Raw genomic sequence first — 15,730 nt, forward strand, 5'->3', positions numbered from 1 at the left:
ATGCTTTTAAAAGGGTAGAATTTTCTATAGAAATTTTCATGTTACAATAATTAAACTCCGCCCCTCGGTCTGATTAGGAATGAAAAACGCATCACAATTGAGATCGGGGTGGATGGAAAAATGTTTTGGCACAAAGAACAAGAGATATTATAATAAAAAACATAGTGTCAATATATGTATGTATTATTCAATAATTTTGGACTGTACTCCTAATGTAAGCCATGTAGAATAACTTGTGCTTTCTCGTTTTTCTTGCGAAACTGAAAAATGCAAAAATTAAAAAATTCAAAATTCAAAACTCGTGAAATTTCCAATCGAAAAACTGCAAAATCTAAAAATTGAAACGTTCGAAAGTTGTAAAATTGGAAAACTGGAAAACTTAAACTAAAATTCATCACAATTGAGACCGGGGTGGGTGGGTGGAACCTTAATTCCGATGGAACTATTACTAGCCCTGGTACACATTTAGGACTTGCAGTAACAATGCTGAATAAATTGAAAGTGTGGTCTAGACATGGAAGACTTAATCAGAGGTTCGCCATTGGGAAAACCGGTCAACATGTACCTACTACTCTGCATATGTTCTATCTATTTCATGATTTAAATAAAATTTGGCTACAAATACAACTTTAAAGCTAGTTATTGTTCAGAAACAAAATGTTCGTAAATCACAGGAAATTTTCTCTAAAAGAAAGCGAAACTAAAATAGAGTTGACGTCTTCTGCGATAGTACTTATCTTATCTTCAGCGTAACTGCTCTTTTCTTGCTCTTTACGTTTATTATTCGGTACTACCTGCCGCTATCATGAGCCAGAACTACACTATTATTAGAAACGAAAGAAGTGGCTTGTTTTAGATGCAAGAGAGACTGTGTTAAAAATCCATTGGTAATTATGGGAAACAGTTTTATGGTACTTTTTTACTATACTTATATATGTACTTATGCACAATGTGAGTGGGGTTTGGGATTTTCGATTTTTCGAACAATATGTGTCATGTTTAATTTATTTTCAAATTTCTTCCGTGTGATTACGACAAACTAAGGTCACTTTTAAACGTAAGCGGTGTGAACAGTAGACAAATATAAATTTATCAGAAGGCGGTATGTTTTCGCATAGTCAGTTTATTATATATACATAAATATAAATGCTATATATTTCAACTTATCTATTTGCACTGTAAAATTTGCACAATTTGTACATGAATACCCAGAACATATTTTATGACTTGAATTTTTATTTATCACTGTCTTTACACATTGTTCTTTGTTCACATTGTTAGTCGCTAGTGACTAACGGGAAAATTAAACATTTTCTTTGCGTGTATAAGCAGAAAAAAAACATAATTGTATGGACCAACAATGCAACAGCCCATCATCAATTTGTGCTGAGGACATTTGCCCATCCTTTATTGTAAGTTAGATTATATTTAAAATAAAGTTTGTGAACATACAAGATCGCTAGAATGCATGGAAACGGTTAAATATTGTTACGTTGTACGGATGTTTAAAAACTTAATGAATTCGCTCAGTGGACTCGACTTACTGACTAAATAATAATCGTCCCCGACGGATGGTTCGAGAACGCCGCTTCGAGTGTTTTCTGGGTTGTCCATCGCCACTTCCGCTTCCAAGCTTTTCGTCAGCCGGCCGATGAGTCATCACCGCCTTACATACAACAATAAACACATACATACTAGAAGACTCATAGGCGTCCCACCGGGGCGGCGTAAGGACTTCTTTCGTAACAGTATTCTGAGAACCAATTGTACGAATCAACAGAAATTAGGTATAGGAGTACAAAAAGTTTTGCTCTAATTAATCGTCAAAAAAAATTTGTTTGCTTCATTTGTTTTCGAAATGCAAGACCAACTTGATTTTTATAAATGGCATGAATGCATTTTTGAATAGAGTTTTTTTCCTGAATTCATTAATTTATAATATAATCGTACTTTCTTTCTGAATGAAATGTCAAAATAAATTATTAAACAGATTAAATAAGTTCATAATTATTATTAATTTTAATTAACATTAAACAATTAATAAATTAACCAATAACAACCGAAACCAAAATTAAACTTCTGTTTTCTACAAAAGATGCTCAAAGTGCTCTCCATTTACTTCCTGATTTTTCAGTGTTTCGATTCTATAATTTCGTGGTTTTTCGACTTTAATTCTTTCGATTTTTCGTTTTTCCAATTTTTCGATTAAAAGTCAAGAAATTGAAAAATTGAAAAAAATTAAAGTTGTAAAAACAAAAAAATTATGAAACTAAATAATTGAAAAACGGAAAAATTAAAAAAATAAAGAAAATGAAAAACGGAAAATCGTGATATCAAAAAAATAGTCGGAGTGCATTGATAAACCTTATGGAGTGATGATATTTTGCATGTTTCAGACAAATTTAAATCGGTAATTTTTTTTGGAGGAGGTAAACGAATAAATTTTGATGAACGATTTAGCACGATTATAATAACCTTAAAACGTTTGAAGATTTCAGAGCATTTGGTTTTGCAGTTTCAAAGTTTTTATTCAAGTATGTAACGGAAGAATCTTCCAAAGAATCGGAATAATGACTTTCGGAATACTTTTATTTAATAGTAGTAGTGAACAACCTTTGTGCAATAATTTATTGTTCCATTGTTTGTTTGGTACTTATGATTCATTAAAGTATTGCTAAAACAATTATCTTCATTAATAAATGCAATAGATCCTTTTTTGTGTTCTTTTTAAAGTTTTGTTTACGGAAAAACCTTAATGATATTGATAACATCGAACAAAGAGAAATCTAATCTTACGATGTTGAAAATACAACTACACATTTATCGTCTACACCCAAAATAGAACTCGTTGAGATAAAGTACCTCTATATAAATTTCAAGTTCGCTTCCATCACCACCTATTCACTTTGTCAAAATGAGTTGCATTCAACACAACAAAGCCTTTATTATAAGAAACGTCAAATCCAGACTTGTGCTAGATGGTACCGTAAGCGGTACCAGCGCCCAGGTTACAATCCAGACATACAGTGGTAGTTCTTTGCAACTCTGGAAAATGGAATGCATCGATGGTGGAAAATTCATAATTACCAATGTCGGGACTGGGTAAGTTTTTATTTTGGCGCTTTCTTACGTAAGATTTTTGCATTTTTTACTTGCGTGTACTTCAGGTACGTACTCGACATAAATGGTGGAGCCGCTGCAGGAAACAAAGTCATTACGTATTCGCAAAAACATGGTGGCCCTAACCAACAGTGGCGCATCGAATCTGACAAAACTATAGTCAGTGGAGATACGAAGTTTGTTGTTGATATTTATGAATCAAGATTTCAAGCAGGCACTCCTGTTGATGTTTTTACTAAATGGTTGACAGATAATCAGCTGTTTGAGCTCGAGTATGTCTAAATATAAACTCGTTAAAAATTAATAAATATGAAATGTGTTATTGTTAGAGATAATTTTAAAAATAAAACTGTTGATTCTCCATGAAGTCTCACTTTCAACATCTATTTATGCAATGACAAAACTTTAACTAGAAACCGTGTATACATTAGATTAAATTACGTCACACTTTATCAACAATTTGAAACAATGAAAACAAATTTAAGACGCAAGAAGAAAATATTAAACCTTTCCGTTTTTCGAGTCCACGAAGGTATGAAACTAACCGCAAATTTTCAAGCTCCTTTCTCTCGATATGGAGATTGATAGGTCAGTTTAAATGCCAAAAATGAACTATTAGTACAGTGTCGGATTGAGGACATGGGGGTCTACCGGGAAATTTACAAAGTGGGGCCCTGTGGTATTGTATACAGATGTTGTTTGGGTATTATCATTACTACTATAATTATATTGTTTATGGAATTTTGACGACGCTACTAAGAAAAACAAAGCCAGGAAAAAAAAGGTTATTTTGACAGAACTTCCCTCGCCTTTGAAGTATGGTCCGATAAATTCCGCTTCGTTAAAAAATTATAAAAATTAGATTTTGGGATTTTCGTATTGTGATAACTGTTCTATAGAGTATGAGATATATTTAAAGCAGATAACTATCAGTATGTTCTTAACTTCGACTGTTTATGTTTATACTTCGACCGAATTCGACTACTAGCACTAACATCAACAATTAAAAGAAAATGAAATTCGGTTGATTTTGTGTCCTCATATTCAGTTTTTTTTTTTCAAAAAGACTCATTAATTTGAAGAAATTAGGCAGAAATGTAAGATGACGATTTACCATCTTTCAAATCATCTTAAAATTTTTGCAGGATTTCACAGCATTCGGATTTTGCAAATTCAAAGTTACATTGTATAATATTGTGACACAGTGTTAATTTTTTTTAGTCTGGATGCTAAGGGTAAAAATTCAACACGGACTCATAAATCACACATGCAGCAATATATTATTTTATAAAATTTAAACAACATTTGTTCGGCGGAATTCTAAGATGACGTTATAATTTGTTAGTAAGGCCTTAAACGAACAAATTTTGAATAACGATTTATCATCTTTCCTGTAACCTTAAAACGTTTGCAATATATCAGTACATTCGCATTTGCAATTTTCAAGTTAAATTGTAAAAAATAATTTTGATTTATTTTCCAATAATCTCGATATCTAGGGTAAAAACTCACCACGAATTCTAAATTACACCATACATGGAGTACTTAGTTCTATTAAATTTGAGAAACATTTGTTCTACAAAATTATAAAATAACGTGATCGTCTTTTAAGAGGCCATAAACGAAAAAAATTTGATTAATGATTTACCATGCTTACGTAATCTTAAAAACTTGTAACTTTTTCATTTTCTAGATTATATTCAAGATTTTTCGTTTCATTTCCTTTATTTTTTCAATGTTTCTTCCGATTTTACAATTTTTCGATCGTTTATTTCATTCTTCAAATTGTTCATTTTTCAATTCCTCTATTTTCAAATTTTCAATTTTTTGTAATTTTGCAGTTTTTGGATTTCCCAATTATTCGATTTTCCAATTTTTCAATTTCCAGTAATTCGAATTTGCAATATTTCGTTTTTTCGATTTTGTAGTTATTCGATTTGAAATGCCCGTTTGTATTGTACTTTTAATCACGTGATTAACGTTAATCTTTATTTCATTTGACAGATTTGTTTGTCTTTTTTCATCATACGTGTAGCCTTCTTTTGAAACAAGAAACTTACAACATGTTCAAAAAATTGGTCTAAAGAGTTTCGACAGTACTTCCCTCGCTGTCGGAAACGTGACGACTGCATGCCTATTATGTTTTTTTTTCGCAGTGGATTTCAAAGAATTCGGTTTTGTTGTTTCTGAGTAAATCAGTAAAATAAATTTACGCATTCATTAATTTTTTTGAGTCACCCTGTATATGCAAATCAAAAAAATATGAATGGAGTGATAGATCACAAGTACAGACTCATCATATTTTGTACATTTTAGATATGATTTATTCGGCAAACTTTCGAGCTGACGTCATCAATTTTTTGGAGGGGATAAGCAAATGTATTTTGACTAAACATTTATTATGCTCTTTATAACCTTAAAACATCTGCAAGATTTCAAAGCATTCGGTTTTGCAGTTCATGATTAAATCGAAAAAATAAATTTACGCATTCATTAATTTTTTTGAGTCACCCTGTATATGCAAATCCAAAAAATATGAATGGAGTGATAAATTACAAGTACAGACTCATCATATTTTGTACAGTTTAGATAAGATTTATTCGGCAAACTTTCGAGCTGACGTCATCAAGTTTTTGGAGGGGATAAGCAAATATATTTTGACTAAACATTTATTATGCTCTTTATGACCTTAAAACATCTGCAAGATTTCAGAGCATTCGGTTTTGTAGTTCCTGATTAAATCAATAAAATATATTTACGCATTCATTAATTTTTTTGAGTCACCCTGTATATGCAAATCCAAAAAATATGAATGGAGTGATAGATCACAAGTACAGACTCATCATATTTTGTACATTTTAGATATGATTTATTCCACAAACTTTTGAGCTGACGTCATCAAGTTTTTGGAGGGGGTAAGCAAATATTTTTTGACTAAAGATTTATGATGCTCTTTATAGCCTTAAAACATCTGCAACATTTCAAAGCATTCTGGTTAGCAGATTAAAAATTAAATTTCAAAATGTTGTTTTATAATTTTGATTTTTTTTCCAAAAATCTGGACGTTTCGGGTGAAAAGTCGATTCGGAGTTGTAAACTACATGTGTAGGACTATGTTATTTTATACAATTGAAAACCCATTTACTATGTACAATTTTGAAGTGACGTCATCGCATTAGTGGTGGGGATGATTAGAGAAATTTTGGTTAGCGTTTTACCATCTACATGATATTCTTAATATAAGTACAAAATTTCACAACAATCGGTCGAGTACTTTCGGAGATTATCTGTCTAATAAAAATCCGGGACAACAGACGGACAGACGGACGGACAGACGGACAGACGGACGGACAGACGGACAGACGGACAGACGGACGGACAGACGGACAGACGGACAGACGGACAGACAGACGGAAATGGGAGACCTATTTCTTCGTCTTCTAGGGGTCATGAAAGATCGAGAAAACGTAAAAGTAGAGAGTCGGCCGACGGACTCGATTACAATACTTCCTTTGCTTACGCTCGGGAAGTAAAAATTATAAAATCGGAACATTGAAAAATTGTAAAAATAAAGAAAATAAAAACTGACACGAAAAATTGCAAATGGAAAAATTAAAAATTGAGAACTCAAGAAACTCAGCTCGAAAAATTGCAAAATCAATCAATTGAAAAATTTGAAATCGAAAAAAGGAAACAAAAAAATGAAAGATTGCAGAACTGAAACATTCAAATCAAAAAACCTAGCGTTATTTACGCCACTAGATTTTACTTTATAGAGGATATCAGAAAACAAAAATTCCAAAAACAAAATAAAATTTTTCGAAAAACGTTTTGCTTTGTTTAATTTGACAGATTTGTTTGCCTTTTTTTATCACACGTGTAGCCTTCTTTTCACAATAGGAAACTTAAAACATGTTGAAAATGGTAAATTTTTGTAGAGAAATATATATTTTGCAATTACGGTCTAACTACGAATAAAAAATTCATCACAATTGAGACAGGGGCGGGTGGGTGGGGTTTAATTTTTGTTTTTTTATTTATTTATATCGAGAGTTTTCTTTCAACAACAGGATAGTTAGCATGTTTTTAGTTTCTTGCTGCGAAAGAAGACTTCGTATATTAAGAAAAAAATGGACAAAATATAAGCCCCGCCCACCCAACCCGTCTCAATTCTGATGAATTTTTTTATTCGTCGTAAGCCAGAGGGTGGAGCTTAGTTGCAAAATCCTCGTTTCTCTACAAGAAATTACCAATGAAACATGTTTTTAAGAGAGTAGAATTTTCTATAGAAATTTTGATGTTACAATAATTAAACTCCGCCCCTCGGTCTGATTAGGAATGAAAAACTCATCACAATTATTGAGATCGGGGTGGATGAAAAAAATTTTTGGCACAAAGAACAAGAGATATTATAATAAAAAACATGTATGTATTATTCAATAATTTTGGACTGTACTCCTAATGTAAGCCACTAGAATAAATTCAAAATTCAAAACTCGTGAAATTTCCAATCGAAAATCTGCAAAATCTAAAAATTGAAACGTTCGAAAGTTGGGAGATCGGAAAACTGGAAAATTTTAAAAGTAAACTCGAAGAGATATCGCACAACTGTAGAAAAGAAAAACAAAAAATTGAAAAATTGCAAATGGAAAAATTGACGAAACGAAAAATTGAAAAAAGTGAAATTGAAAAAACAAAAAATTATAAAATCGGAACATTGAAAAATTGTAAAAATAAAGAAAATACAAAACTGAAACGAAAAATTGCAAAAGGAAAAATTAAAAATTGAGAACTCGAGAAACTCAACTCGAAAAACTGCAAAATCTATAAATTGAGAAATTTGAAATAGAAAAAATGAAACAAAAAATGAAAGATTGAAGAACTGAAAAATTCAAATCAAAAAACCTGGCGTTATTTACGCCCCTGGATTTTACTTTATGGAGGATATCAGAAAAAAAAATTCCAAAAACAAAATAAAATTTTTCGAAAAACGCTATGCTTTGTTTAATTTGACACATTTGTTTGCATTTTTTATCATACGTGTTTCCTTCTTTTCACAACAAGAAACTTAAAACATGTTGAAAATGGTAAATTTTTTAGAAAAATATATATTTTGCAATTACGCTCCGCTCCTCGGTCTAACTACGAATGAAAAATCCATCATAATTGAGACCGGGGTGGGTGGGTGGGGTTTAATTTTTGTTTTTTTATTTATTTATATAGAGAGTTTTCTTTCAACAACAGGATGGTTAACATGTTTTTAGTTTCTTGTTGTGAAAAAAGACTTCGTATATTAAGAAAAAATGGACAAAATATAAGCCCCGCCCACCCACCCCGTCTCAATTGTGATGAATTTTTTATTCATTATGAGCTGAAGGGTGGAGTTTAGCTGCAAAATCCTCGTTTCTCTACAAGAAATTACTATAATAAACATGTTTTTAAAAGGGTAGAATTTTCTAGAGAAATTTTGATGTTACAATGGTTAAACTCCGCCTTAAACAAGAGATATTATAGTAAAAAACATTATGTCAATATATTATTCAATAATTTTGGACTGTATTTTTAATGTAAGCCACATAGAATAACTTGTACTTTCTCGTTTTTTGTCGAAAAACTGAAAAATGTAAAAATTAAAAAATTCAAAATTCAAAACTCGTGAAATTTTAAATCGAAAAACTGCAAAATTTAAAAATTGAAACGTTCCAAAGTTTGAAAATCGAAAAACTGCAAAATCTAAAAATTGAAACGTTCGAAAGTTGTAAAATCGGAAAACTGGAAAATTTAAAAATGAAAACTCGAAGAGATATCGCAGAATTTTAGAAAAGGAAAACAAAAACTGAAAAATTGACGAAACGAAAAATTAAAAAAAGTGAAATTGAGAAAACAAAAAATTAAAAAATCGGAACATTGAAACATTGTAAAAATAAATAAAATAAAATACTGAAACGAAAAATTGCAAATGGAAAAATTAAAAATTGAGAACGCGAGAAACTCAACTCGAAAAATTGCAAAATCTATCAATTGAAAAATTTGAAATCAAAAAAAGGAAACAAAAAAATGAAAGATTGAAGAATTGAAAAATTCAAATCAAAAAACCTAGCGTTATTTACGCCACTGGATTTTACTTTATGGAGGATATCAGAAAACAAAAATTCCAAAAACAAAATAAAATTTTTCGAAAAACGTTATGCTTTGTTTAATTTGACAGATTTGTTTACCTTTTTTATCATACGTGTAGCCTTTTTTTCACAATAAGAAACTTAAAACATGTTGAAAATGGTAAATTTTTGTAGAGAAATATATATTTTGCAATTACGGTCTAACTACGAATGAAAAATTCATCACAATTGAGACCGGGGTGGGTGGGTGGGGTTTAATTTTTGTTTTTTTTTTTTATTTATATATAGAGTTTTCTTTCAACAACAGGATAGTTAGCATGTTTTTAGTTTCTTGCTGCGAAAGAAGACTTCGTATATTAAGAAAAAATGGAAAAAATATAAGCCCCGCCCACCCACCCCTTCTCAATTCTGATGAATTTTTTTATTCGTCGTAAGCCAGAGGGTGGAGCTTAGTTGCAAAATCCTCGTTTCTCTACAAGAAATTACCAATGAAACATGTTTTTAAAAGGGTAGAATTTTCTATAGAAATTTTGATGTTACAATAATTAAACTCCGCCCCTCGGTCTGATTACGAATGAAAAACTTATCACAATTGAGATCGGGGTAGATGGACGGATCTTTGTTTTTTTTTCTTATATTTAAAACTCGAGGAATTGTAGAAAAAGAAAAATAAAAAATTGAAAAATTGCATATGAAAAAATTGAAACGAAAAACTGAAAAAAGTGAAATTGAAAAAACAAAAAAATTATAAAAATGGAACATTAAGAAATTGAAAAATTGTAAAAATAAATAAAATAAAAAACTGAAACGAAAAATTGCAAATGGAAAAATTAAAAAATTAAACTCGAGAAACTCAACTCAAAAAATTACAAAATCTATAAATTGAAAAATTTGAAATCGAAAAAATGAATTGTATAAAAAAAAGTTGTTGTATTAGTAATCTAGAGTGAGAAATTAAGACATGTGTTACAATGTAAAACTGAAGTAATAACATCTAAAAACTTTGGTTATAACTTAAAAAACAAAGATTAGAGCCTGAATAGGTGAATTTCCTAACACGTGGTTTATTGAGACTTTACAAACAATAAACAAAAATTTACACCACGTGTTAACAACGGCGAAAGTCCACAACATTTCAGATTAGAAAACCATTAATAATAATTAATTACGCTTGTTGAGGGAAACTGGCATCGACGTCTGTGCGATAAATATAACTCCTATTGATAATTTTAGTCAAACGATAACAGCTATTTGAACTGAAGTATGTCTAAATTTAAACTAGCCACTTAAGTTAGACTCTTTTAATGCATTTTGGTTTAAAAATTTTGCTCCCATCATTGGTTGCATAAATCCTCTATGCAGATACTGTAAAAACAACGTTGACCCATCCGGTTTTCCCAATAAATTAATTTTAATTCCGGCTCCCGAACAACACGCAAATGTCCAAACAAGCTCAAACATGCAAAACTTTCTCGGGGAATTCCGATCGCCCAGATTTCCGTTACTCATCGCCGTTATTCAAAACAAGAACGTACAAGATTCAACTTGTGCATGAAGCTTGTTTTCATGCGCGAACTTACAAAAGATCGATGATCCGGCGGCAGGGAGTCGCACCTTTATAAACTAAGCAGCAAGTTAAGCAACATTGCGAAGCTGCTAGTGGTGGAGTGAACAACGCTTAAGTAAGTGTTAAGTACCTATACCATATCACCAAGTGACTTAACTCACTTTACAAATTACAGTTCATCATGAGCCACTGCTGCCACTGCTACTTTGGAGCGTCTTACGACCCTCCTCACGAACACCACCAAAGAAGCGTCATTATAAGACATGTAAAATCTGGCCTAGTTCTCGACGGCGCCGACTACGAAGTCAAGCTTCAAAAGCACAAAGGGTCAAGTTCGCAAAAATGGAAACTCGAATGCGCCGAACTTGGTCGATTTATTATTAGAAATAAACGAAATTGGTAAGTTTCGAAAAAAATTTGTCTTCGTTTTATTGTTGTTTGACTCATGTAGGAAAGTCCTTGATATAGAGGAGGGCGTGCAAGAAAACGGTCCTCTCATCACGTACCCAAAACACGGATATACCAATCAATTGTGGTATATTAATGCAAATGGTACCATTGAATGTCCTGAACAATCTCTAGTTGTAAGTGCCCTTAAGTCCGAGTTTGAGGCCGGAACTCCAGTGATAGCTGCCCTTAAAAAAGACGGCGACGATCAAAAGTTTGAACTGGATTATCCTTAATAAGTGCGTTTAGTTTTAAACAAAAATGGAAATTATGATGACTGAACATACGAGGAGAGATCGGAAAATAACGAGACAGGTGCTATATAATAAAACATTTCATTTTCGGTCAAAGAGAGTTACTTTAAGGTTAGCTATGTAAGAAAAACTTGGGTACTTGAAACATTTCCACATTCTAGATGATTGTGTCTTGTGTTTCGTAATTTCCCGAGCTTTCCTCGTAGGTATTGTGACGATTTACTCTGGGTGCTGATTACATTTTCTCAAATTTTATATTAAAATTTATTTTGTATTGTAGATAGATGTAAGTATTTTATTAGTAATAAGCTACTTATATAATAATTCATAGTTAACAAAAAAAAAGTGTCAAGCTTAAAATATTTTTAGTATATATATATTTATAAAATATACATATATCTGGAAAGTTTTTTTAATGCATTTGTAATCTTTTTCCCTTGAAGATAAGAAGATAATCCCCCTTGTTTGATTGTTCCTTTTATTGTGAAAGTGTATCCACATCATCTGCATTTTCTACGTATCAAAATTTAAAAATCGAATGAAATACCGGTCTGTAAGAAAAAATAATCAAAAACCAGAAAAAATAACCGGCCAAACGAGACGCCCTTATCCCTCCATCTCTCTCTTACTCCCGTCCTCAAATACGTTGTTTACGCGCGACAGGGCGCCACTGGTTCAAGTTCATGATTGGGACGTCTGCGTATTTAAACCAATTAACCATAACATTACCATCGTCGCAGCGTAAATTCCACCGCATGACCATTTCCCATCCGACCGCTGGGTAAATCCTGTTACGAAACCCTAAAAATAGGGTTAGGTCCTAGCCACACCTACAATCCCATTTTTTACGTAATAGTGCCTTAATTCGAGCGGCCTTCATTGCGACGATATTAAAAACCTAAAGCTATAAAGATACGCCACAACCAAGGTCACCATCTGGTATTTGGGTACGTAACATCCGAACAAAATGAGCTACGGGTTCCAGCCGCCACCGTACCAAGGGGGGCCGCCCCCACAGCAAGGCTACCCCAGTGCGCCGCCCCCGTACCAAGCGACGCAGCTGTCGTACCCGCCGGGACAGGGAGCGCCTGGAGCACCTGGGGGACAGAGTGCTGTGATCCGACACCTCACCACTGGGTTGTGTCTGGACGCCACAGAGTACGACGTGAAGTTACAATATTACAACGGAAATCCTGCACAGCTATGGACAATGGAACCGGCTGGAGGGAATAAATTCGTTCTTAGGTGTAGGGCAAATGGGTAAGACTTGATTACGTGAAATTTGAGCTTTTTGACTGTGTGTTGGTAGGGCTGTTTTGGATATCGAAGGGGGTCCAGACTGTGGGGCTCACTTAATCACGTACGAAGGCCACGGCGGCATTAACCAACAATGGTATGTGAATCCAGATCACACGATTACAAGTGCTGCAGCAGATTTGGCGGTGGATATATTCGAAGGCAACTGTTTTCCCGGACAGATTCTTATAGCGTATGATAGGCACGGGGGACCCAACCAGCAGTTCAACGTCCAATACCAGTAGGAAAGCAACGCTTCGATTCAGATTCTTGTGTTGGAAATGTACTCGATACTTTATGGTAAATGGAAATGTTTGAAGTTGTACTTACGTTTAGGGCCTCTGAATTTCGTCACAATCACTTTTTTCGGTTAATTTGGTTGTTTTGGGGCACTTTTCACATAATATTGAGGCAGTTTTTTTACAAGTGTCAAACTTTAAAATTCGCGTTTACAGTGGTGCCAATCGACAATTTTATCCTAGAATTTTACTGTTTTTAGGTTATTTACATTTTTGGATATAAATATGCACAAGATTGCCTTAGAGAAATGCTTGTTGTTGTAATTGTAAGGCGATAGGTGTCTTATTGTAATTATTATATTTGTCATTTATTATATTGAAATTTAAAAAATATATGAGGAATTTTGGTAGCCATAGGCGGCGAAGTATATTTTTACCCTATGTATTGAAGGGGTTTCTAAAATAAAAGCTCTTGCCAGTTGACGAGTTTTAATAGGACATAACTATTAAGTGGGATTTATAAACTTGCTCCGTTGCCAAATTGACCTTTATTGTAAGTTTGATGTTCAAATTTTGCTGTATTTAAAGGGGTTATAGAAGAAAAGTGGAGAATTTCAGTTGATTACTACAAAAATTTTCCATTTTAGACATGTTTTAAGTTTCTTGTTGATGAAATAAGTCTACATTTATTAAGAAAAAAAGGTAAAATATAGCCCCGCCCACCCACCCTATCTCAATTCTGATGATTTTTTTTATTCGTCGTGAGTCAAGGGGGTGGAGCTTATAACTGCAAAATCTTTATTTCTCTACAAGAAATTAAAAACATGTTTTTGAGTACCGTGTTAGTCAAAGAATATTATGTATATTAAGAAAAAAACAAAGCCAATGATTACGCCGCACCCATATTCGCTCTCAATTCTCAATTATGATGAATTTTTCATTCGTTGTCAGATCGAGGGGCGGAGCTTAATTGCAAGATCCATATTTGTCTACAAGAATTTACCATTGGCAACATATTTCAAGTTTCTTGTTCTGAAAAGACGACTACATATATTAAGAAAAAGGGCAAAATATAAGGCCCGCCCACCCGCCCTATCTCAATCGTTATTATTTCTCTACGGGAAATTACCTTGTAAGACATGTTTTTGAGTATCGTGTTATTCCAAGAATATTATGTATATTAAGAAAAAAATAAAGCTAAAAATTAAGTCCCATCCATACCTGCCCTGATGTAAATAGTAAATACAATAAAATTTTCATCCGTTGGCAGATCTAGAGGCGGAGCCTCATAGAAAAATCCATATTTCTTAAAAAATTTGCCATTTTAAACGCGTGTTTAAAATTTCTAGGAATAAAGAAATCATCACAATTGGGATGGGGTGGGTGGGCGGGGTATATATTTTGCCTTTTTCTCTTAATATACAGTATTTTTTTAACAACACGATACTCAAAAACATGTTTTTAATTTCCTGTAAAGAAATAAGTATTTTGCAGTTAAGCTCCTCCCCCTTGGTTCACGGTCAATAAAAAAAATCATCACAATTGCGATAGGGCGGGTGGGTGGGCTTACTTTTTGCCTTTTTGTTTTAATGTGTAGACTTCTATTCACAACATGAGACTTAAAACATGTTTAAAATGGAAAATTTGTATAAGGAAATATCGATTTTGCAATTAGGCTCCGCCCCATTACTGGAAAATCCATATTTCCTTGCAAAAATGTACCATTTTAAGCATGTTTCTGGTTTCTTGTTGTGAAAAGATGGTCACGTATATTAAGAAAAAAAAAAGGCAAAATATAAGCCCCGCCCACCCGCCCTATCCCAATTCTGATGATTTTTTTCATTCGTCGTAAGCTGAGGGGCGGAGCTTAATTGTAAAGTACTTATTTTTCTACGAGAAATTACCATGAGAAATATGGTTTTAAGTAATCGTATTATATATAGAAAACTAATTGTATTAATTAAAAAAGAAAACCAAAAGAGAAACTCCACCCATCCGTCTCGATCTGAATCTTCATGAATTTTTCATTCGTTGACAGACGGAGGGGCGGGGCGTAATTGCAAAATCGATATTTCCCTAAACCAGTTTGCCATTTTAGACATGTTTAAAGTTTCTTGTTGTTGAAATAAGTCTACACATGTTAAGAAAAAAAAGGCAAAAATGTATCCCCGCCCACCCGCCCTATCTCAATTGTGATGATTTTTTTTATTCGTCGTGAGCCAAGGAGGCGGAGCTTAACTGCAAAATCCGTATTTCTCTGCGAGAAATTAAAAACATGTTTTGAGTATCAAGCTAAAAATTACGCACCACCCATATCCATCCCAAGTTCCATTGTGATTAATTTTTCATTCGTTGTCAGAGCGAGGGGTGGAGCCTAATTGCAAAATCGATACTTTTCTACAGAAATCAGCTTTTCATAATCTCATAGAGCAGTTTTTTTAGCCAATAGTACGTTTACAATACGCGTGATAGTTTAGTATCTGTTCACGAAACATAAATGATTATTTAGCAATGTTATTCAAGGTTAGATAAATGTTTCTCGCACGGAATGTGCTAATAAATCGACCAGAGCACAGCCTGTCACTAAAGATTATAGGTTGTGTCTAGTGATCTTGCGAGTTTTTGTTCAATGCGAAAAATTCGTTTATACCCCACTTTTGCGCCGCCACTGGAAACACTGTCACTTTC

The 15,730-nt window shown here is 33.0% G+C and overlaps 3 protein-coding genes across 3 annotated transcripts; all 3 read left to right on the plus strand.

Annotated features, from left to right (window-relative positions):
* Window positions 1-2,854: 2,854 nt before the first annotated feature.
* LOC135124030 (uncharacterized) lies at window positions 2,855-3,481 on the plus strand. The gene is made up of 2 exons (XM_064048892.1): window positions 2,855-3,102; window positions 3,168-3,481. Exons 1-2 carry the CDS (start codon window positions 2,915-2,917, stop codon window positions 3,400-3,402), a joined length of 423 nt encoding a protein of 140 aa, XP_063904962.1. The 5' UTR covers window positions 2,855-2,914; the 3' UTR covers window positions 3,403-3,481.
* A 7,280-nt stretch (window positions 3,482-10,761) lies between these two features.
* LOC135124261 (uncharacterized) lies at window positions 10,762-11,913 on the plus strand. The gene is made up of 3 exons (XM_064049200.1): window positions 10,762-10,921; window positions 10,982-11,205; window positions 11,258-11,913. The coding sequence occupies exons 2-3, from the start codon at window positions 10,988-10,990 to the stop codon at window positions 11,487-11,489; spliced, it is 450 nt and encodes a 149-aa protein (XP_063905270.1). The 5' UTR covers window positions 10,762-10,921; window positions 10,982-10,987; the 3' UTR covers window positions 11,490-11,913.
* Window positions 11,914-11,983: 70 nt separating this feature from the next.
* LOC135124260 (uncharacterized) lies at window positions 11,984-13,523 on the plus strand. Its single transcript, XM_064049198.1, has 2 exons — window positions 11,984-12,767; window positions 12,817-13,523. The coding sequence occupies exons 1-2, from the start codon at window positions 12,475-12,477 to the stop codon at window positions 13,046-13,048; spliced, it is 525 nt and encodes a 174-aa protein (XP_063905268.1). The 5' UTR covers window positions 11,984-12,474; the 3' UTR covers window positions 13,049-13,523.
* Window positions 13,524-15,730: the final 2,207 nt, after the last annotated feature.

This window comes from Zophobas morio, unplaced genomic scaffold, assembly GCF_036711695.1.
Source record: "Zophobas morio isolate AGI-343-1 ecotype UQ-CSIRO unplaced genomic scaffold, CSIRO_AGI_Zmor_V1 ptg000007l, whole genome shotgun sequence".
NCBI lineage: Eukaryota > Metazoa > Arthropoda > Insecta > Coleoptera > Tenebrionidae > Zophobas > Zophobas morio.